Source organism: Cyanistes caeruleus, chromosome 4 (assembly GCF_971803275.1).
Source record: "Cyanistes caeruleus chromosome 4, bCyaCae1.hap1.1, whole genome shotgun sequence".
NCBI classification, from domain to species: domain Eukaryota; kingdom Metazoa; phylum Chordata; class Aves; order Passeriformes; family Paridae; genus Cyanistes; species Cyanistes caeruleus.
Window position 1 is genome coordinate 26,295,587 of NC_141704.1, and position 25,025 is coordinate 26,320,611.

Consider the following 25,025-nt stretch of genomic DNA (forward strand, 5'->3'; position numbering starts at 1 on the left):
AGCAAAAAAACCCTTTCACTTTAAAATGCCTAAGTTACAATATATTATTCTATTGGAGTATTTACCTTAAAAAATGAAACAACAGTAATTTCTTACCAGTCTCTTTTGCTGAAGCTGTTCTCTGAGTAACCTGTCTTCTGGTAAAACATCACATAAAAGAAAATAATTGTCCTGTTCCTCTGTTAAGAGATTACAAAGTGTGAGTAAGGAATGGGAAGTTGCAGCTGCTTTGAATATTACTGGCAGATAATTTCCTGAGACTTTGGAATACATTAACAATGTGATTTTTAGCCTATAAAAGTCAGTTACTTTAATTTCATAATTTAATGAAACATGTTTAAATATTTGTGCATATTTATATTGGAGTATGAAGGTAAAAGTCTTGCATAGCTTTCCTCCACTACCAGCTTTATTCGTTTTTCTGATGGTTCTTCTGGACACATAAAACAATTAGCATTTATATTGGTTACAGATTAAAGTCAGCATGAAAGAAATATGAAATCAACTTTAATTTTATCTTATTAGTTATTTCCTTAAATAATTATCAGTTTTCAGTAGCTATCGTAATTTGGTTTATCCTCCCTTAGCTCTGATCTATAACATTACCTTTTACCATCAAACATTTTTCCACCTGTGGATATACACAACTGTTCAGTACCATACATTGAGACTTGCCTAATTTACATTTCTACTTATATCTTTTACACATATTTTATCTTTAGTAACCTTTTTACTATTTATGGTCATATCCAATTGAAGAAGGCAACAAATTTTATTCAAAGGTATTAAAATTACTCAGCATGTAAGAAAATACAAAAGATAATGGGTTGAGATAAGACCGATTTTCTGGAGGGGGAGGGACAGGGTAAGGAGGAGGGAGGGAGACAGTGATAGAGAGAAAGAGAGAGAGAAGTCTCATTGAGTAGCAATACTGCTGTTCAGGTGCTTGATTTGCAGTCTTCAAACTGAGTAGTAAGTGTTTGTAAGAGAAACAGAATGATGATTTTTGAAGTAATTTTCATGTTTTCCACGGCTACTTTTCTTAAAATGATTTTGAATAATTAAAGAATTTACTTTCATCCATTTTGTACTCAGTTTTCACTTTCCAGCCATCTCTGATACCAGATGTATGCATTGTTTCCTCTCTTTTAACATCTCCATTGAGAATTAAAGATGCAGAAAAGCCCTCAAGTTCTTATCCATTTTAGGCAAACTGTGTTTTTCTGACAGAAAAGGAAAGCCAAAGTAATGCATCAGCTACTTCTGAGAAAAACACTTCCATCACACAGTCAATAGTGTCCCTATGATGGAATGTGCCACCATACCAATGCAGCACAACAGTGAACTATGGTTTCAGACTTGTGTTGGAACCCAGAAACCTGCAGAGTTGTGTGGCTCGTGAAGATGTATGTATGTATATGTGTGAAGATCTATGTGTATCTGTGAAGATCTATGTGTACCTGTGAAGATCTATGTGTATCTGTGCAGATAACATCTCCTGACACTCTTGGGGCAGGGAGCACTGTGGCAGAGGGAAGGAAGGGGGTTGTGGCCCTGTTGTCCAAGAAGAACTAGCAGCATCAGGGCAGGTGGTGGGCAGGGTGAAGTCAGAAAAGACAGCTCACTGGGAAAGTTTCTCATAATTTTGGAAGGACCATCACAAATCTTTTATGCAGTGGGTACCAACATCTCCCCAGCCAGGATGTGAGCAGCTCTGCTTCCAGGCCTTGATATGCACAGGCCCCAGTTCACAACACATTTTGAGCAGACATTGAGCTCATCCTCACTCAGCACAGTGCTGAAGCACGTGTTGTAATCCTTGGAAGAGGTAAGTTTAAGTATGTGCTTAAGAGTTAAACATGACTTCTGTGGTTTTCTGACCTAGTGTCAGACACACCTGACTGATCAAAGCAGCAGTACATGCCAGAAATTATCACATGATCTGCCACCAGGGAATAAGCAAGCAGCATACTTACCTAATGGAGCTTTTGAATTTGTTCTTATCACACTACAAAAGTCTGTGATAGGCTGTTCTGTAAATCTCCTCTTCCAGTACAAGATGTAGCTTTAAAAATAAGGGGGAGATGATCAGTGAAAAAGGAAACACCAAAAAACTTTTAATAAAAAATTGATAAACTCTTGCTTTTTTTCATCCTCTAAATTCTGAAGTGTTTTTGGTTTTTTTTTTAACTCCTATGTTCCTTTTTCCTTCCTTCATATTAGTTTTCAATTTTATGAAATTAATTCAGTTTCACTTAAACTGGGTTTAACCACGCTGTCAAAGTGAAGAACTCAGTAAGCAGATTTGCACCAAGCTTTGCATAAACACTGTGACCTATTGACATCTTCAGACTGAAGTGCCACTCAGATGCATCTTTACTGAAAAGATATATTACAGAGCATTCTCAAATTCCCAAAATATTGTGCTCTGTGTTTTGCAAGATGCAGTCAGGAAGCTGAAACTCAGTAAAAACACCAACTTGACGAAAGTGAGGTTTTGGCAGGTCTCCTGTGGAGTTACAGTGAAAGCCGTAACTTGGCAGACAACTTGGAAAGACAGAAAAATGAAGTCCCTGAACACCTGGGGGTAAGACAGCAGACAGAATAAGAAAAGACTTAAACACATCTTGAAAGTTTAACCCATCAACAACAGTTGTTTAAAAACATTCTGTACTATCTTTGTTGGTATTACAGCTGCATCAACAGAACACGACCGAGATTAGATTTCCACTGAACTAGGAAGCTACTGTCTAACCAAGAAGAAATCATCACTTCATTTATATGATGAAGGGAACCAAGCAATTCTTGTGCCAATTATTCAGAATTTTACTATTAAAAATTATCTGAAAATGCTTAAGTGCTGGCTTAAATTTTTACTCATGTATGATATAAATCTTGTTTTGAGTTGGTAAAGGCTATTCAATGACTGCTTCTTATTATAAGCCACCAAACTCAAAAGAATAATTAAAAAATCAGAAATCATTATTATGAGAGCATTTTTAAATAGCTGCAGCTTTTAATACTCGTGCAAGCTCTAAGTTTACTTTGCACAGCTATCACATCCCATAGTGGCTCACACTGCCTCTACCATTCTGACCTAATATATTTGATGACTTCAACTGCAGCACAAGGAATCAGCACATCTTTCTTTCTGCTAACTCTGACATGGAGAGGACAACCTCTGGTGCAACAGACACCTGAGCACAGTGAAGCCACCACCCGTGGCTGAGGTTCATTCAGCAGCATCATCAGATGTCAGTAAGAAAGAAGTGAGTCTTTAGTTCCCCCCCTGCCTACTCCTCTGTTTGCAATGCACATTGAAAGAGCTGCTAAACAGAACGACAATACTTCCAGACTAAGTCATCCTTGAGCTTTTAGGACATAAATGTGCAAATGGAGAGATTTCAAGAGCTCATTTAATAAATGTCTGTCCCTTGCACTGAGAGAAATGAACACTGGTACAAACCCATAACTGCCCACAACAGTCTGTGTCATGGAAATGACAGCTAAGGGATTTCATATCATAAGACTTAACCCAAATAATCAATGATCAGATAAAACAAATGCCTTGTGATATTTCCAGGGAGACAGAATGAGTGACCATGTTGCCTCATGAAGCAGAAGCTTATTCCTTTTATCTCTTCCCTCTGCCCTTATGCCAACTTATCTTTACTCTTCGAAGTTAAAAAGAAAAAAATTTCCATTAGCATTGATCTTTTCTGGATTATCCACTTCTTGCAGTTCTGTCAAGAAATGTATTCCTAAGGCTGGCTGTAACTCATTGCTAAGTATAAAAAGAATACTATCTTTGCAGAGTTGATCCCTGTATTTTTCACACCTCAGTTCAACACTTCAGAATATACTCTCTTTTTTGTGCATAGTATTAGACTATTTTACTAATACAGCAAGTCAGAGAAAGCACACTTCAGAGCAACAATTCCATCATTTCATGTCCTGGGGCCACTTTCTATAAGATTTGGCTACCTTCCAATTGCATTAGCAGCAAAAAGAATCTAAATGGGAACTTTTGGAAGGGATGATTTTAAAATACATTTCTATTAATGCAAAATAATTCCCCCAAGCATGCTTAGACCGGCGGTCCATGACTGAGCAGCTCCGATTCCTTTACTTACCCAAAAAACCTAGCACTATCTCCAAAGAACAGTACATTCTCTCTGTCTGCCTTCAGCAGAAAAGCAAACAAGAACCACCATCAGTTTTCAATTTTAAGCAATGTTAAGCTCATACATTTGATTAAGGATTTAAATGGCTTACATTTCTCTTCATAAATTATATTGTATTATTTTTTTATTTTTTTTTTTTGAGTCTTGATAGACACAAGGTCTTGACTTTGAGTAACTAGTAACAGAAGGCCTACTAGAAAACTCATTCTAGTTGAGAAATTAGCCATCTAACACTTAAATACTATCCATAGAGAGGTAGCCTTCCTCCTGGCCCATACATTACTGTGGAAAGCAAAATGCCAAGCAAGTACCTTGTCTCTGAAGTTATAAGCCAGCTGGGGCCATGCCAGCTGCTAGAGGAAGTTAAGAAAGAGAAAGCCAAATGTGACCATGGTGAGCTGACCAATGACACAGCTGTAGAAGGAGTCACAGTTGTATGTACATGACAGTACTGTGAAGCACAGTTAAGGATTAGATGTGATTTTGATGGGGGAATACTGTCCTTAAAGTTGCACAAACAAATTTCATCCCAGAATGTGAGAGATCCTATTCTGAGAAGCTTCTATGTGCAATACACAGATTTAGTACATTCTACAGGGGTAGAAATAGTCCTGCCCTACACAAATAAAACCCCACATTAAGACAGCTGATTGTCTGGAATGAGCTTTGCTAAAAAACAGCTATCTGGTTTGGACACAACTTGTTGATTAGTGGCAGGACCTGAGAAGACCCTAGGATATATAAAAAAATGTCAAACACAGGGATTGCCATGTATTCTAAAACTGAGCTCCCTAGTCCCCACAACATCTAGGCACTAGAGAGAGGGAAGGAAATAAAACAACCTTACAGTCCAGCAGAAAATTGCTTGTAAGAAGAATTAACAGAAATCCTCCCAGAATGTCTTTTAAAATAGATGATCTCTACTTTTCCAAAGCCTTCAATAACATCTGCACACATACACACTCATTTTAAATTATATAACCCTTACCTTCTAAAATCTGCAACCAGTTTCACATCTGCTATGACAAGCTTGTGTTCAATAATCATGTGCTTCAGGAGCTGGTTTTGTTCTGCTAAGACATAGCATTCTGTGCAGAAAATACAAGGCACATAGGGAGGACCTTCTACAGCATTAACACCACCTGGACTTTCTGGCAGAGACAGCGGCTCCAAAATACACTCAGTATCTAAAATAAATAAAAATAATAATTAGTTTTGACTAAGTAAATAAATGTACAGCTCTTGGAGTACTTTTAGGTAGTACATGTAAAACCTGTTTGAGTCTTGGTTTTGTTGCATGGATCACTTGAGGAGCAAGATGCATGTAAGCAGGTTGACTGCACTGATTCCAAAAAGGACAGTGGGAGGTCAGCACAGGACGGTTCTCAGGTGTCTCTCTCAAATGAAACTCCAGTCAGTCACACACAAATGCTCTGCTTATTACTAAACAAATTTTAGGATGGGAAATATACTTTTCTTCTTCTTACTATCTAACCTACCTGTTGATATGAATGAAGCTGCTCTCTTTGTGGCTCCCTGAGTCACATTGCTCAGAGTATCAGAAAAGATTTAGACTGTATAGGACAAGCTGTTTGGCATGTTAATTTTCCTAATTATACTTTTATTTATTGCAGAATACTTCTATGATTTTCTGACTGTCTCCTGAAGATATGCATTTGTCTTGCCTTTTTTTTTCCCCATTAACATCTAATTTACTGTTCTATGACAGAAGACTATCCTTGACAAAGATTACTGCCACACAGACGTTTATGCACACTGGAACACTTTCTAATTGTATAGATGTTGAGGAAGGGGCAGCCATGCTCCATGTGGAAAGGTCAATGGCCCATGTTTGTACCATGCTGTACCAGTCAGACACAGGTTCCTCAAGTGACACCACACAGAGGTGAATCACTGCCACATGCTGTCCTGGGGTTATATGTGTGTGTTCCCCATTTAAACAACACTGGTCCAAATTCATAAGCTCTTACATTGGCATAAATTAGTACAATTCATTAAGAAACACTAACCCAGACAGCTCAACAGTTGGCCCCATTAGCCTAACCAAATTCCAGCTGTCCAGAAGTAAATTGTGGTGTCCATTTTCCAGATTAGTCATACCTCAGTCTTGGGTTAGGGTTTATCTTGGAAGCAAATGCCAATTTCAACACTCATCTTCAATTTTAGTTATGTCAATTATGGATAGCAAAGAGTAAACAGAGGAAAGCTCCCCATGTTCCTGCCCTCTTGAAGTTGAAAACTGAAAACATGGGCGTCCAGGACTCTTGCATCATGAAGTTAGCTTGTGCAGCAGGAGAATAAACTGTGTCTCTGGATTCCTGCAGTGACCTGAACACCTCTGTAGAAAAATGAAATTTCACAGAATGACAGAATGGATGAGACTGGAAGGGACCTCTGGAGGTCATCTGGTCAAGGAGGACTCTCACACAGGACCACCCAGGGCTGGCTGCCCAGGACCACATGCAAATGCTTTGACTCCACAACCTCCCCGGGCAACCTATGCCAGTGCTCAGACACCCTCACAGTGCCATTTCCTGATATTCTGAGGGAACCTCCTGGGTATCAGTTTCCAAAGATACCTGAAGAATTAAGAAAAAGGCCTTCTTTCAAGTCTGTTATTTTGTCACATGTGACTTTTAAAATATGCATGGTTTAAGGTACCTTAATTAATATTTACTAAATAGAAGAAGCAACTTTCACTCTCCAAAAACACATGTATATGTTATACATTGGCAAGTATACTAAATCTGACTGTGGTAATTTGCTCACATGGAAAATTTGAAGAATAATTTAAAAATTCGCAGTAATTTAGCTTTTTTCCTAGGAGAGTAAGTTAATGTATCAGTGCTCTAGACTCTGACCAAGACTCTGAAATAACCAAAGGAGGGCTGTAGAATCCCATTCAGAGACAGACCTGGGAAGCCCCTGTAAGTTCTGTGACAAATCTGTGTTCAGGCAGAGGAACAGGCACGGAGAAGGGAGTGAGACCTTGTCCTCCACCCCACACACACTGTCCAGCAGTGTCTGCCCTGCCAGCGTGGACATGCTGTGCTCCAAAGCAGCCAAGGCACAGGCAAGGCTCCCTGATGGGGTGCCTCAGGGGACTGAGGGTAAGCTGGAGCTACTGGAAGGTAGGAGCCACTTCACAGGCGGTAAAGGGTATAAAACCATAGGAAACACAGCTTGATCAGCTCTATGCTGCTCCTGGAACAATATAGATGCCCTGCACAGCTGCTGAGGCTTCTACTTAGGACTTCTGAAAAATACAACTTCCTGGAAAGGCACTGACTTGACTGAAGACTGATGTCTAGGTTGCACTGAATTCAATTTATCCCATAAAATTAAGCACTGTGGAAAGACAGCAGCACACAGAGCACGGTATTACCTGGAGCAATGCAGCTGCTGTGCACAATTGAACACTTTCCTTCTCATAATTTTATCTGCACTTTAGCCCATTCCCTTCCCTCAGAAATTTCTTTATTAAACTGGCATTACAGAAATTGTTCCATTTTGTCCTGTTTTAAGAACAGCAGAGGCCACACTATGTGCTAGAGCAATCCTCATGAAAGGGTCAAATCTCCCAAGCAAAATTGATGGTACCTGCAAGAGTCCAGCTTTGTCCATTCTTACAGTCAGTTCTGTTGCCTGAAGAAGCATTAAACCATATTTACTGAGAAAAGTAGAACTTAATTTCCTTTGCAATTGCTGATGCCAACTGAACTAAGAAGATACTCTCTCAGCCAGCTCAACAGTACCCAGTAAGCAGCAACACTGCTTTTCGTTATGTTTTGGTATAGGTCTCTGGCAATGATCTAAACCTTTAGAAATACAAATAAATAAACACCTGCCTCAAGAAATCAACTTTCAACAGGTAGGTGTGTACAGCAGGAGCTGGTATGAAACTTAGATAAGGAGCTGATACAGTTATTTTGTAAAGGTGCTTGTGAATAGCAATCGCTTGGGCTGGAAAAACAGAACCACTAAGTCTTTAACTGTAGTCATGAGCTGCTGAAAAGAATAAACTGGGGTGAAGATTTTTTTTGCTTCCCAAACAGAGTAGCTAATACTAAAAGAGAATAACTTTAGGCTACCAGAGCAGTTTGGCAAATGCAGAAGCTTATGCAATTTCTTTCGAAGGCACTTAAAAGAAGAGGCAAAGGAAAAAGGAATCCATGTAAGTATCTTTTTACTCATCTGCTACAAAATACACTAAACAAGAGAATAAATGCACAGAGCTGAACAAATGCACAGCCTTTAGCATAGTACTTACTGAACTAATGTAGCACAAAACTCAAAACAGTACAAATAAATCTAATATTGAAATCCCTGCAAAAACAGCTAATTGTGTTTTTCTATCTGGAGCAGTGATTACAGGTACTGAATAAAAGCTGTTAACCATAGCACAGCTCAGGGCTAACAGGGAAATAAAAACACTTAGATGCATTCTCAGACTCCAAGACTCCTACATGCAGAGACAATTTTAAATGAAGTAAAAGTAGCAAGCTTTTCTCTTAGAACCTACTGTAACAAGAATAACTTCACAGGGACAGATTAAACACCCCTCTAGTGCAGGTGCCCTGTTTGACAAGGGTGAGAAGCAGTTACCTAGGGGTAGTAAAAAAATAGGGCAAACAAACAGTAATCACACAAATAGAATAGTCTTCCAGAAGTCAGACTATGGAGAGTCTAAGTCAAAGGCTATATGAGTCTCTCAGTTAAGCAGCTTCTACTTTTTTTCAATCTCCATTGACTTATTCCTGCACTATTTCAAATCGCTGGTCTTTCAACACCTACAAAAACTTTCATCAACTTTTCATGTTTTCATAATGGCCCTTTATTCCTTGATGTCCTGGTTCAACTCGAGGCTAGTTCTACTCTACCCTTCATGTACCATGGTATGAGGTAGCTTAAAAATGTCCAAGAGAGGAAGAAAATATGTTTCTAAATCAGCACAGGTTTTTCTTTTTCCATCTCTCATCTATTCACTTTTTATTTCTGGTATTTCGCTTGCTTTTAGGATTGCTGAATTATCCACTGAATTCTCTTCAATGATTCAAAGTTGTGGATCAGGTGTTAATGCACAAGACAGTGGTCATACTCTTTGTGTGTTCACTCTGTGTGTTACTCTGCATTCCTTAACACTGAATAGCACTTTTTTGGGTACAATTTGCTCAAATAACAGGAGATTTCCTACAATGCTTCAGCTGGCCCTCCTGCTTACCACTTAGGGAAAAAAAACGTGTATTAACAGTAAAATATATCACCCTTCCTACTGTGTCTGGGATGAACAGCACACAACTCAGGAGACTCCCCATGAGAAGAGAGCCCTATAAAACTCATCCATTGAGTTTTGGATGAATCATGTTGCTGCCCCTGAGTTTTTCTTCTCTGCCTAACAGAAAAACAGCATGACTGTTATGCAAAGAGATATCCCAAAGGCTTCACAGAAAGCCCTCTGAACTCAGGAACTAGGAAAATCCCTTTCTCAGAACTGGCAGCTGACACCATGTTGTTCAACCTTTAACAGGACAGATAAAACTATGGTCTTTAACAGCTAATTCAGAGCTAAAAAATGTAGATTAGTAGAAAGAAGAGAACAGAGGAATACATTCTTTGAAAACTAAAATTAAGATGTATACCAAGTTCTTCAGGGGAAAGTAAAACAAATACTGAAGATACCTGAGAATGAGATGGTATAGAAAACAATTTGCTTTCAAAACTGGAATTAAGCACTGTTTTTCATAAGCAGCCACAGGATACCCAGTACAATGGATTTCTGATCCCTGCACAGGGACTGTACACACCACCACAAGTGGGGAAAACAAAAAACAAAAAACTGAATATCTTTCTGTTATAGAAATTATATGGCTTTATTTTACTTTAAGAATTGTTTGATATAGACTAGTTCATCTTCACAGCTAGTGAAGCAACAAGATGAAAATGGATTAATTTTCCCTCCTGGAACATTTTTACTTTTGAATACAATTATTCAAAACCAATGTTCATTTGCACAATTAAGTAAACGTTACACCCACACAGTTGTAACACAGACTACAGCAGAACAGGCAATGTACTCCACCTGCACAATCACACATGCAATTATCACAGAGCAATATGCTGTGCAATTTTACGGCCAATACAAGAAGATATTATTATCAGAAAGAAAAGGAAGGAAAGATTCAGCATTTGAATGGGAGTTTTGAAAGGCAAGGTCGCCAGAGATGTTTAGCCAGTGTAACTGCTTGCTGCCACCAAGAAGCACAGAGATGTCTCATTATCCTGTCCTTCTCCACCTTATCCCACCACTCCTAACCATGTACCATTGCCCTTCTGCTTGTGCTGTCTTCCAGGCTTGCCAAATCCTGTGATGAGTCAATCCAACTCTTTACCATTAAGAACCTTCTCTTCTTTCTGTTTAAGAATGTTGAGAATGCTCACACAAGAGTCCACCAAGGGCAAGAGCAAACTATGGAGTGCATGGTGAGAAGAAGGAAGGTGAAACAGAGCCTTCCTCTCAGCTTCCTCCTCTCTTCTCAGCTTTACAGCCTCAGCGGCCTCATACAATTTTAGCATAAGCCTGCCACAGTATACATGGTTTCTTCAAAGGCACTACACACAAAGGGAAAGAAGCCACTAAGATTCTCTCACTGCTTGCTAACAAAGACACTCGGCACTGGCTTCAGTTGGCAGAATCCACTGTTGCCAGCATGGGCACACTAAGTGCAGTGTGGAGCTCTTGTGCTCAATTCTACTTGGTTGCACATCTGAACTGTCTGCTCTGACTAGCTCTGGGACAAACTAAACACTGCTGCATGAGTTAAATTCTCTGACTAGAAAGTGGAGGCATGTGGGTTCAGATAAATGAAGTAACTTCACAGTTAGAACTCTTCACCCACACAGCTTGGCCCTGATGCACCCTGCAGCCAGCCTCAGAGCCCAGGGAGCAGCAGACTCCTCCAGCAGGCAACCAGCAAGCTGAGGGAGAAACTCCATAAACTGCTCTGCAGGGAATGCTGAGCACAGGGGCACTCACATCCTTCTTTCTGAAGCTTTGCCACTAGATAAAAAGGAATGAGAGTCACAAGACTGGAGGAAAAGTAGGTAAGTCCAAAGACAAGGGTTTTTAAAGAGGGAAGAAGAAACTGAACTATTTTAAAACAGATTAATTGATTGATTATTAAATGAATAGTACATTGAAAATTCAAGGTGCTGCAAAGTCTGAGAATTTAAATGATCAAAAAGGAATTCATACAAATTTGCTTAAGACATATTTATGTGTTTCCTGTCATTTTTTTGTAGACTACGGCACAGCAACAAGGCCTTAGGCTGAGGACTTTACAATGTAAATATCCCACTGTTGGTAACACAAGGATAATGAAACAAAATAAGAACATCTGCTGGAATGTTAAGTGTCTTTCTAATTAAATTCAATAGTTGAATGGATCAATTCATTACCAACAAATCTGGTTTATTATCTCATTAATGCAGCTGGTTAATATTATGAGGAGATTAGCACAAGAACCTGAAATGGTCCTAAAACAAAAATGAACACAACAAAGACATACTGGTGAGTACAGGGGTCCAAATAATGAACAGAAGACAGGTTTTTGGACACGAAAAGAACAAAGGCAAGAAAGAATGACAGGAAAACAAAAGACACCTAGCAAACCTGGCACTCCACACTAGCAGCCCAACAGATGCTGAATGGAAAACAAAAAGGCTGAGCGCCCTCCCCCAAATTCTCATTGATTACACGGCAAAACCGTTCAGTTGCTGAAACGACCAAGCCCCTATGGAGGGTACACTGGGGACCCAACCTGTATTCCTATAGGTAATTCTGCACAAAAGAGTGCTGCATTTAAAACTCTTTAGGAAATGAGCAGTTTTAAAGCTTTGTCTTGGAACCAATTGTTTTTGAGACGATGAAAGGGTATTGAGAAGGATCGGCTGGACACTTGAAACACATACTTGACACTTCCCCATTTTGCAGCCCTGGCACTGCAGCATCTATTTGTTGGCACAGCAGCATTCCTAATTTGTGGTCAGATTATTGGAAGTAATTTTATAGTGATTACAGGATTTTTCCTTTGTTTTCCAGAGTACAAAAGATGGATGACTAATGACTTGCCAAATAAACAGTATTCAAAGCCAAAACTCAGAATAATGAAAATACAACACCCTGTCATGGTCCTCACCAATACCACATGCAAATATGCTTCCTAGTGAAAGAAGAATCAATGTACATAATCATCTTCTACCTCAATATATTATAGCCCTCAAGTACTTCTATTAAGCTGAATTAAGTCTGAGTTCATGAGGAATTATTTAGCTATTACTTCTGCTTGTTAACACACTATGAATGATATTTAGTTAAAATATCCATGTGCTCTAGGGGACAACACATCCTGTAGCTTCCCCCAAGATCAATCAGTCTCAGCCCTGCCTGTTTTTTCATTGAATGCAAATGAGCACTTCAAAAGGACACTTAATCCTACAGCTAAAGCTTGTCACTTTTACAGAAACTGTGCATATTCTGTAGCATTTGCTGTCTAGGAATATGAGAATTTTATTCCAGTTAAATGACAGCTTTAAGAAAAGCTGTAAGTTACCAAATCCTAATAACTCAGAACAGAGTTTCTATAGAGCAGGTGTCTGCTGGGAGCTGGAACTAACAGAAATACAACTGTGCTTAATAGCCATATTTAACAGGGCTGCTCTGTCGGGGAGCTTAGGATGGTGCAGTTTCATTAGCATTAACAAGTGTTGCTATGGGTACCGCAGCACAGGCATCAGAACACAACTGAACAGGACTGGGAAAGTGATTAATAAAAATGTTAAGTGTTGGAATTTTAATAAAACAAAACTAATGTGCTTGCCAATAAGATCATGTTTAAATAATAGACTACATTACTGCCCAGTTCAGCAGCAGATACATGCCACTGCTTGTTGTCTTTCTACTGGAGCCCAGACAAACGCCCACTTCTGTAAAGACCAGGGCAAACCTACTGTTCTCACACAGAGGGACACACATGCCCACACCCACACTAATGAAAGTGACCCTAGTAAGTATTCATAAAAATTTTTAAGTGCTGATGTTAATATGCAATTTATAAATATTTAACACACTACAGCAGGTTCTACTGAAAGCTCAGAGCTGTATAATGCCTCATTTCTGAGTAAATGACAGACTTACATTAGTGTAACTAAACTCAGGGTTAATATTTTGGTTACAAGAATGAAACAATATTTATCTACTTCAGAATTATATACTGAATAGTTTTATTATACTTTTTAGAGCTTCTCTGATTTCTTATGACTACTGTTAAACAAAATTTCTGTTTACTGTTCCTTGTTTAGTGTGATCACATGGTTTGGTAGACATGGAGAACTGAGATCCATATTGTGTACTAAAATAAGGGATTAGAAGCAATGATTAAACCCTAGACTATTATCTGGAAAGATTAACAAGTAATTATGTAGCCTGAAACTCAGAATATTGAGTTACAAAGAAGAGGAAGAAAATATCCAACAGAAGAATTTGAAATAGAAGGACAAACGTGACCATCCAGGTTCTTCTTCTGTACTTATCACCCAAATCTATCTAACAAAAATGAGCAGCTTTTTTCTGGTAAACTTGCTAATTAGCACAAAGGAATACCAAAAACATAATAATAACGCAAAAGCAATGCTGTTTAAAGTTAAGGTATAAAGACTGAATTTCTGCTATTTTCATATGAAAGCTCCTGGGGAAAAAAAGAATTAAAAAAAAGAAAAGTACAATTTTCTGTCAAGGTGATCTAGACCATCATTTAAGAACATTAAAAAATACATACTGGAAGGCATCACAAGTAAAAGAAATGTATATCCAAATGCAATATTTGTGTATGTTATCACTGCTTAACCCTCTGCAAAGAGCAGCAAGCTGGAAAAAGGCATGTCTTACTTTACATTTACTGTGTCTTGACCGTAGCTCTCCCAGAAAGGAGGGGTGTTAACAATGTGTTTCGTATGGATAGTAATACTTCATTGCTATAATTTATCTTTGCAGTGCCTTTAACAAATACTGTACTGAGCCTAGTAACTTGTATTCCAGCATTGAAATGTAAAGAAGGTTAATTACCTTACTCTCCACTTTTTATCATCATCATTTAGTAGTGATCAATAATGCTGTATTACAAGGATTTCCCTTTTCTCATCACGTGTTCTTTTCCTCTGACAGGATTCAGTTTCCAAGCACGTTTATCCTTTTGATGTTTAAAGAATTGCCTTGTGGTCTTTTTAAAAATTGCTTTACACTCTGTAACTTAAGAAAAGGCTGTTTGATTTGCCTTAAAAACATAAAGCCTGCTTCAGCAGTTCCCGTAAGACACCCCATGTCATTATGATGGGAATTTCTACCATGCTCCTAACTAAAACGTTTGCATTGCAGGCTTTACAACTTTTCCAGTGATAGACTTTTCTTGAAAAAGGCAAGTATGTGAAAAAAGAAACCAACTACAAATAGTGTGAAACTTTTATTTTAAGTACTTTAAATATCACTTTAATTTTTTCAGACTTTTATAAATTAGAACTAGGCAAGGCTCAAAATGCATCCTGAGAGGTCTCATTTCTGGCATCCCTATGTATGTGGGTGTCATACTGACAGAACAGGCTGAAATCTCAGATATTCTGATTGAGATTCCTGACACACAGAGAGCCTTCAAGGCTGAATTAAGTGAATTTTGTACTTAATGAAGAATCCGTATAAGGAAGAGGTCCTGTGATGTTAGAATCTCTGTGGTCTGTTGCTGCTTTCTCAGCGAACTGGAGCTTTTCCAGATGGAGAGTAGCAAAATAAGTGGTTTCTACTTTTAGAATCAAACCTCCATAAACCAGTATTCAAACTGGAAAAAACAGTGGCTCAAAAAGAAAGTTCATTATAATGTGCAGTGATGTGAATCAACATAATTCAGCCTAACTGATACCATGATTCAGGAAAACAAAGCTTTGACTGTACTTCAAATAATCTACTATTTATACTCTTTATGCATACATTTTTGAGAATTATTTTGAGAGGAAAGTATTTTTAAGTCAGGGTTCAAATAACTATGTCTTATAGATCCCAGGGACATCTCAGAGCAGGCTATATAAAATTTCTATGAGAGTATTCTGACTTGGTATCAGAGTTTGAAATAAATATTTTTGTGATATTCTCCTCTGTGCATTCATTAAGCATATAACACAAATAATCTCGACTCCCCAAGTATGATATTTGCTTCCTAACTGATATTGTTATTGTAGCTTGTGAACACGGACGATACAATAATTGAAATTAACTTCATTAAGAAATAGAATTAGAATGTTTGAGTTAGTGATACAAGTTGCTTACATTTTTCAGGCAACATTTTGCTAACTGTATAAATACATGCAGGCTCCCAAATATTAAATTAGTACAGTAATAACACAGACTGCATGTTTTCATTCCATATAAGACAAAATCAAATTAAAACTTCCAGCAGGATGGTTTTTTTTTTTACATACTGGTCTTTAGAGAAAAATCTCTACCTCATTTAATCATGCATTACAGAGTCATAATAAAATTTGGTGCTGGCACACTGGTCAAGACAAATGCTAGCAAAATGCTCCTCTGACAGTGGTATCACTCAGAACTGCTCACATTTGTTTGATAACCATTGCCTGTTTTATATTGTGAGCCTCGTGCACTTCCACCACGGGACTCACAGGCCCACCCTGGGGCACATGCCATGAACCTGACATGAGGTTCTGGATGGGAAGGTGCTGTGCCAGGCTTCCCTAAGCTGCCCACCAGCCCTGTCTCTCCTCTTGCATCTCAGCACAGCTCTGACCCACACAGGAGTCTTGCAGCCCCCCATCACTCTCCAGCTGCTTTGTGCATTGCCTGGGTTTAGAAATCAGTTTTGGAGCACGTGAACAGGATTTGTTTGGAGCCCAGGTATATGAAAAATGCATCCCAACCCTTAACAGAAATGCCTGGGTCTAAACCAAGGGGATGCTTGGTGTGGGAACACTCAAATGGATTTACGTAATCCAAAGCAGAAATGCCAAACCGTGCAGTACCAGTTGCAAGGACTGTGGCACCTTTATCTACTGTGCCCTGTTATTTGTTCAGGTGAACAGAGGCACAACACACCACGAAAAATCATGAGCTTGAAACGGATGGCTTGTCAAGTTATAGAGCTTCTATACCAGAGGGATAAACAGAAGGCGTTTAACCTGCTGCAACTACACAGGGCAAGCAGCTTCTCCTTGGGTACAGAGTCTCTGATGACAAACGGGAGGATGACCAGAATCAAACAGAAACAGCTGGGCCAGTTCACACTGGCCTGTGAGTCATAAAAATCAGACAAAAAAACACTAAATTTAATAATAATAATAAAAAAAAGACCAATTGGAAGACATGGTCCAGTGAAAACAAGAGGCAAAAAAATCGAAAGAAAATTTCAAGAAACGCAGTTGAGATGTATTAAAAAGCACAGATGAGTGTCTGTGGACCACTGAAGCTACTGACAAAACACCTACTATAATTTCTAACTTAAAGATCTACTATAGCAGAATATTAGGACAGAATGGCAAACAAGCAGTGATCATTGAAACACCTGCTGGAAAATCAGGTCTTAGGATCAATGGTTGGGCTATTGCATCTATCCATTTCCTGTGGAAACATTAAAAGGTAACATGTACTGCTATGACTTGGGTTAGAAGGGACCTAAAAGAGCACCTACTTCCAACCTGCTCCCAGCCATAGGCAGGGATGCCACAGCACAATTTCAGTCTGGTTATGTGGTTTTAGTGGTACTGATTAATACATTATTTAATACAACAATTATCAGGTCATTGAACACTAATCTTTTCCCATTCAAGTGACTATAATTAAGTACTGTAGACAACAACTCTGCGCAAAAACCCGGACTTTTACAAACACATTTCCTGATTTCAGTGAGACACTGGTCAGGATGATGTGCCCAGCTCTTCAGAGGCACAGACCTGCTTTAAAGTTGTACAAAACTCACCACATTTTTTTCCTCCCGCTTCTTGAATGTCATGTTCTTTCCTGCATTGTGTGAGGCTTTTATTGATGCAATATTTAAAGCTACTTTAAAAAGCCCACAGAAAGACATTCAAATGCTTTCAGGCTTTTCTCCCAGTTTCAGCCTGCTGGGAGTTTGTGGAGGAGAATGTCAAGCAAAAACCTCAGAGAGAGACTGGGAACAACTGCAGTTTTAGGATATAAATGGTCACACAAAGTAGAATTCTAGCAGAAGTTTCAAGACAGGATATGGTGGAAGGAAGCACACAGGGCTGGAAAAGGTCATGAAGAGTGTTTGGATAGACAAATTTAACCTATACTGAACTTTTTTTTAACTTTAGTTAAAACACTTTAGGCTTGCAATTTCATTAATACCTCAGGTTTTTTTCTTCCTTTCCTACTGTTCATATACACAACCATATGCTAATTTAGGCATATGGCTCTTCATCAAGAAAGCTGAAGCTGGCTAAAGCCTCAAAGGGTGAACTCTAAGACCTATTTATATGACAGGCACACCCTGTGGCAGCCATCATTGCTGACAAGAATCCACAACTTCGGTGCTCTTCCATAAAACCAGTACTCCCCAGTAAAAACACAGCAGTGAACAAGGTGTTTCAACAGGCATAACAAATAATCCTGTGTTACACTCAGAAGATTCAAAACACTTGAAGGACCTCTCCAGCCTATACCTCTACATCTAAATAAAGCATGTCCACATCTATTATTTGTTTGAGTGATGAAAAAGCTTTTTTGGGTAAGAATCAGGTATTTGCCAACACAGTTTAAAGGTTTTCATCAATCTGAGGACTGATGAAACACCACTCACTCTTGCTCCACTGCAGGTAACAGAAAGACTGAGCAGAGGTTTCAAAGAACTTGAAGGCTTTAACATGCAAACAAGTTACCATGTTTAAGCCATGGAGACAGTCTGGAGCAGCTCACATCTAAATGAGCTCTGATTTGAACATAGAGGGGTTGATACTAGGTAGTCTGTTAATGTTGCAAAGCCTTTACTTGCTACTGAGCAGGCAAGAATTGGCTTAGACTACTAAAATGAAACACAAAGATAAAGGCCATCCATCTTTGCTTTTAAACTATGAAAGTTTTCTGAATTCAGAGAAAACCAAATAGCAAGTTTCACTCGGTATTTTTGGGGAATACAACATATCCTATGCCTTGTGCTAATAGAAAATACGCATTCATGCTGAGGTGTGGGGATGACCCTTGCCTTCAGATATAATACACTGAACATTTGCAACACAATTATTTGTAAAATTATGGCAGGAATCACAGGCACTTCAGATCTCTATTACCAACCACTACAATCCATCACCTATTTTATTAAGCCATTATGACATGTTTAATGAAATATTTAGTTTCACTTGTATATTCTCCCATCATCAGGTATTTAAGAAGTGTGATGTGAAGGCTAAAAACACTAAAATATTACTGTAACAGCTACATGAAAGGATTCTTCCTTTTTAATTTTCAAACAGAGAAGCACATAAAAGGGGATTTTACAACAATAATTTAGTAATTTCCAGTCCTCCAAAAGATCCACTTGCTTATCAGGCAAATGTTTAAAAATTACTTTGAGATTGGATTTTTAATTAAAAATCAAAAAAAAGGCTCTTAAAACATTTTTAAATAATAGTGCTTTAGGAGATCCATTCTGGTAATCATATTAAAATAAATTGTGTTGCACTTCCAGAATTAATTAGTGAACCTGTCCTCCAGGTGTAATTGCTAATTGTTCAGTTCACAATGATTAATCTGCATCCTTTACAGAGCTTATAATGCCTACTAGTAAAAGGAATCTCCTCTCTCTGTCCAAAATCTGTAGTATGGTGGAAGCTGCAGGTTTTGAAATCGTCTACTGCACACAAAGATTTAACCTGAGAAACATCATTGATGGTATTCTGGATGCTTGAAAGTGCCCTGTGGGAAAACAACTGAGGATGCAACCACATGTGTGATTGTTAGGAACTGGTGGGGGTTTTTGAGGAAGGGTACTGAGACAATATCAACCTCTAAACACATGAAACAGAAATGGGCAGATACACGTGGGCTGCTCATCAGGCTAAGGTCTGAGGATCTCTGGTGAGTGAAGAGATGAGAGGAGACAGCTGTGTGCTCGGGGCAGTGGCTGCTCTGACACCTAGCTGGAGTTTCACCCACAGACACGAGCAGCCAGCAGCTCCCCATCCACCACCATGCATGTGGATATCCACCACCATGGATATTTGAGAGAGGGAGGGCATAAAGCACTCAATCTGATCTGAATAGGAGTGGTAGTAAAAGGAAGCAGGGCCTAGGAAAGCACCTAGTCCACCAGTTATTTGGTTAAGGACTATTCAGTACAAAAGAAACAACAAATAACAAGGAAAGTGGTAGATTACACACAAATATTAATGAGCAGGTGAAAACAGAGTAAGTTTTCTCTGCCAATACAGGAACTAATGGCATTAAAGGAACTACTCACACATCCTTGAACAGGGTCAAGATGAACTTTTGTCACTGATATGAAAGGGGAAATGTGTGATTATCATATGTGAGGGTGTTTGTGGATGGGATCAGAAGGTGATAGTGGGATTTTGTATACTTAATGAGGAATTAGCACAGGGCACAGAGAAAGGGAAGGGGCAGGGTAGAAAGCACCAGGCAATGGAGATGGGGAGTGGAATAGAAATAATGAAATAGAAAGAAAAAAAAAGGGTGAGTTGTACTTAAACACAATGGGTAAGCTTCTCTGATCAAACCCTGCACCAAATCACCTCTTTTCCTTCTTCTTAATAAATCCTTAACTACTCTTTTGTGTAGTTCACCCACTGTTCTAGGTATGACACTGCTGCAAAGTCTAAGTGTCAGCAACTGCAGATGATGCTGCAGCTCCCAAGTCTGCAGGTCCAAGAACCAGTAACTGGAGGGACCACAGTGCATCTAGGTGTAATTTGTTAGCAATATACAAACTGCAGCAGCCAGTGAGTAGAAGACCTGTATCTGGGAACATGCAAAGAGCCCAGGCCTAGCTGTGAGCACAGTGGGTGCCTGGAGGGAAAGTCCAGCCAACAACCAAGGACATTATTCTAATATTTGAGGGATATGACTGCGGGGTACGTGTGAGACAAAGGTGTATCCATTCTGACAGCCAACACCAAGCTGCTAGCAAAAAGGAGGAAATCTCCATGCAGGCTAAGGGAGCCCAAGCACAGAATTCAGAGGGGTTTAAAGGACATAGTAATGTTCAAGGGATCCATGAATGAATCTGTCCTTCTGAATCAGACAGTGAGGGTGCCTACAGTGTTTTCACTAGTGCACTTCATTCCTGATCAGTCTTTGCCACCCCAAATGGGACTCAGAAGTACTCCTTTACGCTCTACATCTTGAGAACTGGCTTAAAGGCAGGGCACAGCCACTAATACTGCTGCTGTTGCCATTTCCCTCACTGCCCGCCTCTCCCAGGGAAAGGAAATCAAAAAGGGAACAAAAGGTTTGTTTCCCTTTTTTTCCCAGGGGTTGCTGCTGGGGAATCCCTTTAATCACTCCTTCAGCAGGGCTACCCTGATGCATGCATGAGTATTGCCTGAGGTGTCCCTCAGCACTGTACCCTCTAAAGCAGCTTGGAGTAGCAAATGCGAAGGACTGTCACTACAGTGCACTTGTCAGGAGTTACTGATAACCTGGGGACGTAATTTAAGAAATGCTTGTCCAGTCTCCACCCTTATTGTCTGAGACAGAGGCTGGGTAAGCAGCCCAAGGGCCAGAAATGGACTTAAACAGACTTTAGAATTGACACTGGTACACAAATTGACCTGTGAACATGGGAGCGCCAGAAAATCTAAAGAGGAATGCATCCATTAACCTGTATGGAGAAATCTTTTTGGTGTGAGAGTATGTAGGACGGCCTTTTAGTGACCAGGAAAGAGAAAACCCTGCACTCCAGAGTCCACTGCATTGAGCAGCTCTGATAGCATCCTTAACAGAACTTAAAAGTTGAGCAAAAGAACTCAGGGACTATCAGGGACAAGCCAGCTTTCACTGGAGTATTCTCTAGGCAGAACAAAAAAAAAAGTAGACATGCAAGACCAGTTAAACTTTTGTTTTCCAGAGTTAACCGAATATCCTTAAAAATGGGGTACAAGAGAGAGACATGGAAGGAATCACAGTAACATGTTGAGCTTGGACATGGTGAACCCACATGTGTTCAAAAGCACTTGAGCACAAGAAGACCTTGAGTAGGAAACCATAACTTCAGACTGCTGAGGAAACAACGAAAGACACACTTCCAGAAAAAATATGCATTTTAAAATTCTTTGACAGATGCTGCAAGAAGTGTTGATATGTAAAATAATTCATGCAGATTGAACAAATTGTACTGTGGACAGTGATGTATTTATCAAAAGCTACTTGGTGAAGGCTGCTGGAAGGAACTAACTAGAAAGCAACAGTGTCCTGGATTAGAATATAAAAACACAGGCTTCCCTGTAAACAGAATCAGCAAACAAAGAAATAGTGTTATTTAATTTTCCTATATGCTGCCTCCAAATAAGTGACACACCTCAGGTGCACATGCAAATACAAGATGTTGCTAGAGAGAATAGTTTTCTAGAAACTAAAGCTCTGAATGAATAAGGATTTTCTTCAGAGGCAAAGAAATAATAAAGATTAGGGTGGGGTATTTCTTTGCCCACAGACAATGTGATTTATACTCCTAACTCTTGACCCTAAGTGATTGTGCTCTAAACAAATAGTTTTGAAAAGGCTGTTTGAGCTATTGGGCACTCTTGCTTTTGTCCAAGGGAACACTCTTAATGCTGAAGTCAGTAATGTTTAACATGAGAGACAGCAGGCACAAGGCTGGGACAAGATTTTGTGACTCTCAGCCAGCATGCTGGCAGACCTGTCTTATAGGCAGATGAAGCACCTGGATATACATGGAAGTCTATAGGCTGACATAAAAGTTAATTTAGCCTGACCCCTGTTATTTTGATTTTCAACAGTGGTTTTACATATTTCATTACCTAGAGACTCCAAATGATCTGCCAGGGGATGCAAAGTGAGTTTGGGAGCAAAGACAGAAAAAGTCCACTAGTCATTTCAATGAGTGCTTGTGTTCAGTGAAAGCAAAACAGCAGAGGCCTCTGAATTTCCATCTTCCTCAAAAGTTTTCTTTTTTTTTCTTTGAACTGCCAATGTCTTTACAAGAGTTATCCGAGAAAAAAACCTCAGGGTAACCTCGTCATCTCCAGTGGTCCACAGACCTATGTATACACAGAAGAGTTGCACAGACTCAGGCACATGTTCTTTCCAATAGTTAAAACAGCACAGTTTTGCCTCTGGGTGCAATTACACCAGTGTGGAAATGCTCTAAAAGGGTCTGGCTTTTCATGTATGAGGTTCATGCCAACATACTGCAACAGAGAAATAAGGCAAGAGTATTGCTTTAACTACTATCATAAATTGATATTACTTTTATGAATAAAATAAAAAATAAATATACTAGACAAACAACACAATTGTCACTTAAAAGACCACTCACTATCAAAGGCCCAAACAGAATAAAAGTGCTCTAATTCTATGTTTGAAACTGCCTGCTTGCACATGACTTCCTTTCATTGTGTCCTTCACTTCTAATGATTTGACAGCAGAAGTTAAAAGCCATCCTGAGCTGAAAGCTACTCTCTTCTCTTAAATGTGAAAACATTAAACTATTTTTTTTTCATTCTGATCAAACCAAATAAACCCATAAAATCTCTAGATATTACATGAGAACAATGATTTAATTTGAGCACACTCTTCTAAAACCAGGCATACTCGTTTTAGAGACAACTTGTACCTAGTAAGGCCTGCCAAAGAGCATCATTATCATTGGTTTTCTCCCTTTTTTCTGTCTGTGCCTTTCCACAGGACCAGAAAATAGAACCCAGGCTGTTGTTCCTGCCTCAAAACACCCAAGTTTCTCTTAAAAAGAGCAGTGCAGCCTGAGGATTTATTGCAGTTTATCTACGGTGAGCTCTAGCCAAGCTCCTTCCAGAAGGGTTCAGACATACAGACTTTCGACAAGGACACAAACCCTGCTGTTCTTGCTTACGGTACCTGGCTTATCCCTGCAGTAATTCCCCACGATCCATTTGTGCTCCTCGCTGAGCACCGCCTGCTTTGCATTATCTCTGTGTATGTGTGTGTTGACAGACGGATTTATGTGAGAAGCCAAAATGCCCCCCGGACCATCAGCTCCACGTCGCACCGCTCTGGCGCGCTGCCCTGCCGGCATCAACTCCCTCTCCACCCCGACTCGCTGCTGCAAACTCTCCCCGTCCCCGCACTTCCGTGTGCCAAACGTGGAAGGACTGGCATCCGCAGCACCAGAGCGACTCACGTCCCCGTACCAGCGGGAGGAGGGTACGGGGCTGGCCGCGGTTCCCCGCGGAACCCCGCTCCCACGGGCGACAAGCGAGCCCCGCCGCGCCGGGCCCTGCCCCACACGTGTCCGCCGCCGCCCCCGCCAGGGGTGGCTGCGCCAGCCCCGTCCCACCGCCCGAGCCGGGATCGCGGAGGGGAGTGTGGGAGCGCGGTGTGAGAGCCCCAGGCCTCCCGCAGCGCACTCACCTCGCCGCGCCGGCGGTCCCGCAGCCCCGCGGGACGCGGCCATGCCGCCGCCGCCGCCGCCGCCGCTCCGCCCGGGAGCCGCGCTCCGCCCCGCTCCGCCCCGGCGGGGAGCGCGGGGCCGGACGGGGCTCGTAGTCTCTCCCGCGGCCGCGGGCGACGAGGGGCGCGGCCGCATCGAGGCACTACGTTCCCCGGCGTGCAGCGGGACGGGGAATATAAGTGGCTGGCGGCGAGCGCGCTTCAGTCAGTCAGTCCGCCCGAACAATGCCTTCGCCGCCGGGGCCGGGCAGCCGCGGCTGAGCGCGGCGGGAGCCCCGGGCAGCGGACGCGCTTGCCGGCCACCGCCGCTCCCGGCGGAGGGGCTGGCGGGGGAACGGGCGCTCGCACGCCGCGAGCATGTGGATACCCACGGAGCACGAGAAGTACGGCGTGGGTGAGTGCAAGAGGCGGCGTGCGGGGCAGCGTGGGGGCGAGGAGCGGCGCTGCCGGCGGGGAGCGCATCCCGGGCAGAGCGGGCTCGCCCCGCGGGGCGCTGCTGCCGCTTCCCGCTGGGGCGAAGGCAGCGCCCTGCGAGTCAGTGCCGAGGTGGGGAACGAGGTCCCGTCAGGGCGCGGGGGAGCGGCCCCTTCCCCGGGGCACAACAAAGGGCGGCCGATGCCCGAACCGCGGCTCCGGCGGCTCCCGCCGCTGCCAGGGGATGGGGCAGGGGCCGGTCTCCAGTCTCCGAGGCGGGCGCTCGCTTCTCCCTGCCGGCGCTGGGTGAAAAGGCTGGCGTTTCACGGGGAACAAAGCAGCCTAAAAACATCGCTGGGAGCGGCGACCCGGTGGGAGACGGTGTCTGCCGGCGGCCCGGCGAGGAGCGGCAGCGCGGCCGCGGGCATTGTTCGCGCGTCGGGGGTTTTGTCGCTGCTTCGCTGGAAACCAGACAAAAGTGTCGCTTGTTGGAGCGGCGCTGCCTCTGTTTGTTCCCCTCTGGCCGGTGCAGGGCTCTGAAGCCCGCGGGTTTGACTTGCGGAGTGATCGGAGAGACTCGCAATGATTTTGTTTTTCTTGGCACCGCCTACGCCAACACCCGGAGAGCGCCGGCCGCTGGTCCCGGACAATAGCCCCCTGTGACACCGGGGCGGCCGGACCGTCGTACAGAGCTGCCCGCCTAGTAGGCA

The 25,025-nt window shown here is 41.4% G+C and overlaps 2 protein-coding genes across 5 annotated transcripts in view; one reads left to right on the forward strand and one right to left on the reverse strand.

Moving 5' to 3' along the window:
* ZNF277 (zinc finger protein 277) overlaps positions 1 to 23,948 on the reverse strand; it is a 45,686-nt gene extending 21,738 nt beyond the window's left edge. The window contains exons 1-4 of the mRNA XM_086887099.1: positions 23,863 to 23,948; positions 5,173 to 5,371; positions 1,977 to 2,065; positions 97 to 179 (exon numbers count right to left, since the gene is read on the reverse strand). Of these exons, the coding sequence (XP_086743225.1) occupies positions 97 to 179; positions 1,977 to 2,065; positions 5,173 to 5,371; positions 23,863 to 23,905 (414 nt within the window). The 5' untranslated portion in view covers positions 23,906 to 23,948. The remainder of the gene's footprint in view (positions 1 to 96; positions 180 to 1,976; positions 2,066 to 5,172; positions 5,372 to 23,862) is intronic.
* Positions 23,949 to 23,996: 48 nt separating this feature from the next.
* The window catches only part of DOCK4 (dedicator of cytokinesis 4), a 213,920-nt gene continuing 212,891 nt past the window's right edge, over positions 23,997 to 25,025 (forward strand). For all 4 annotated transcript variants that reach the window (XM_086887100.1, XM_086887102.1, XM_086887101.1 and 1 more), the window contains exon 1: positions 23,997 to 24,295. In XM_086887100.1, coding sequence (XP_086743226.1) covers positions 24,259 to 24,295 — 37 coding nt within the window. In that variant the 5' untranslated portion in view covers positions 23,997 to 24,258. The remainder of the gene's footprint in view (positions 24,296 to 25,025) is intronic.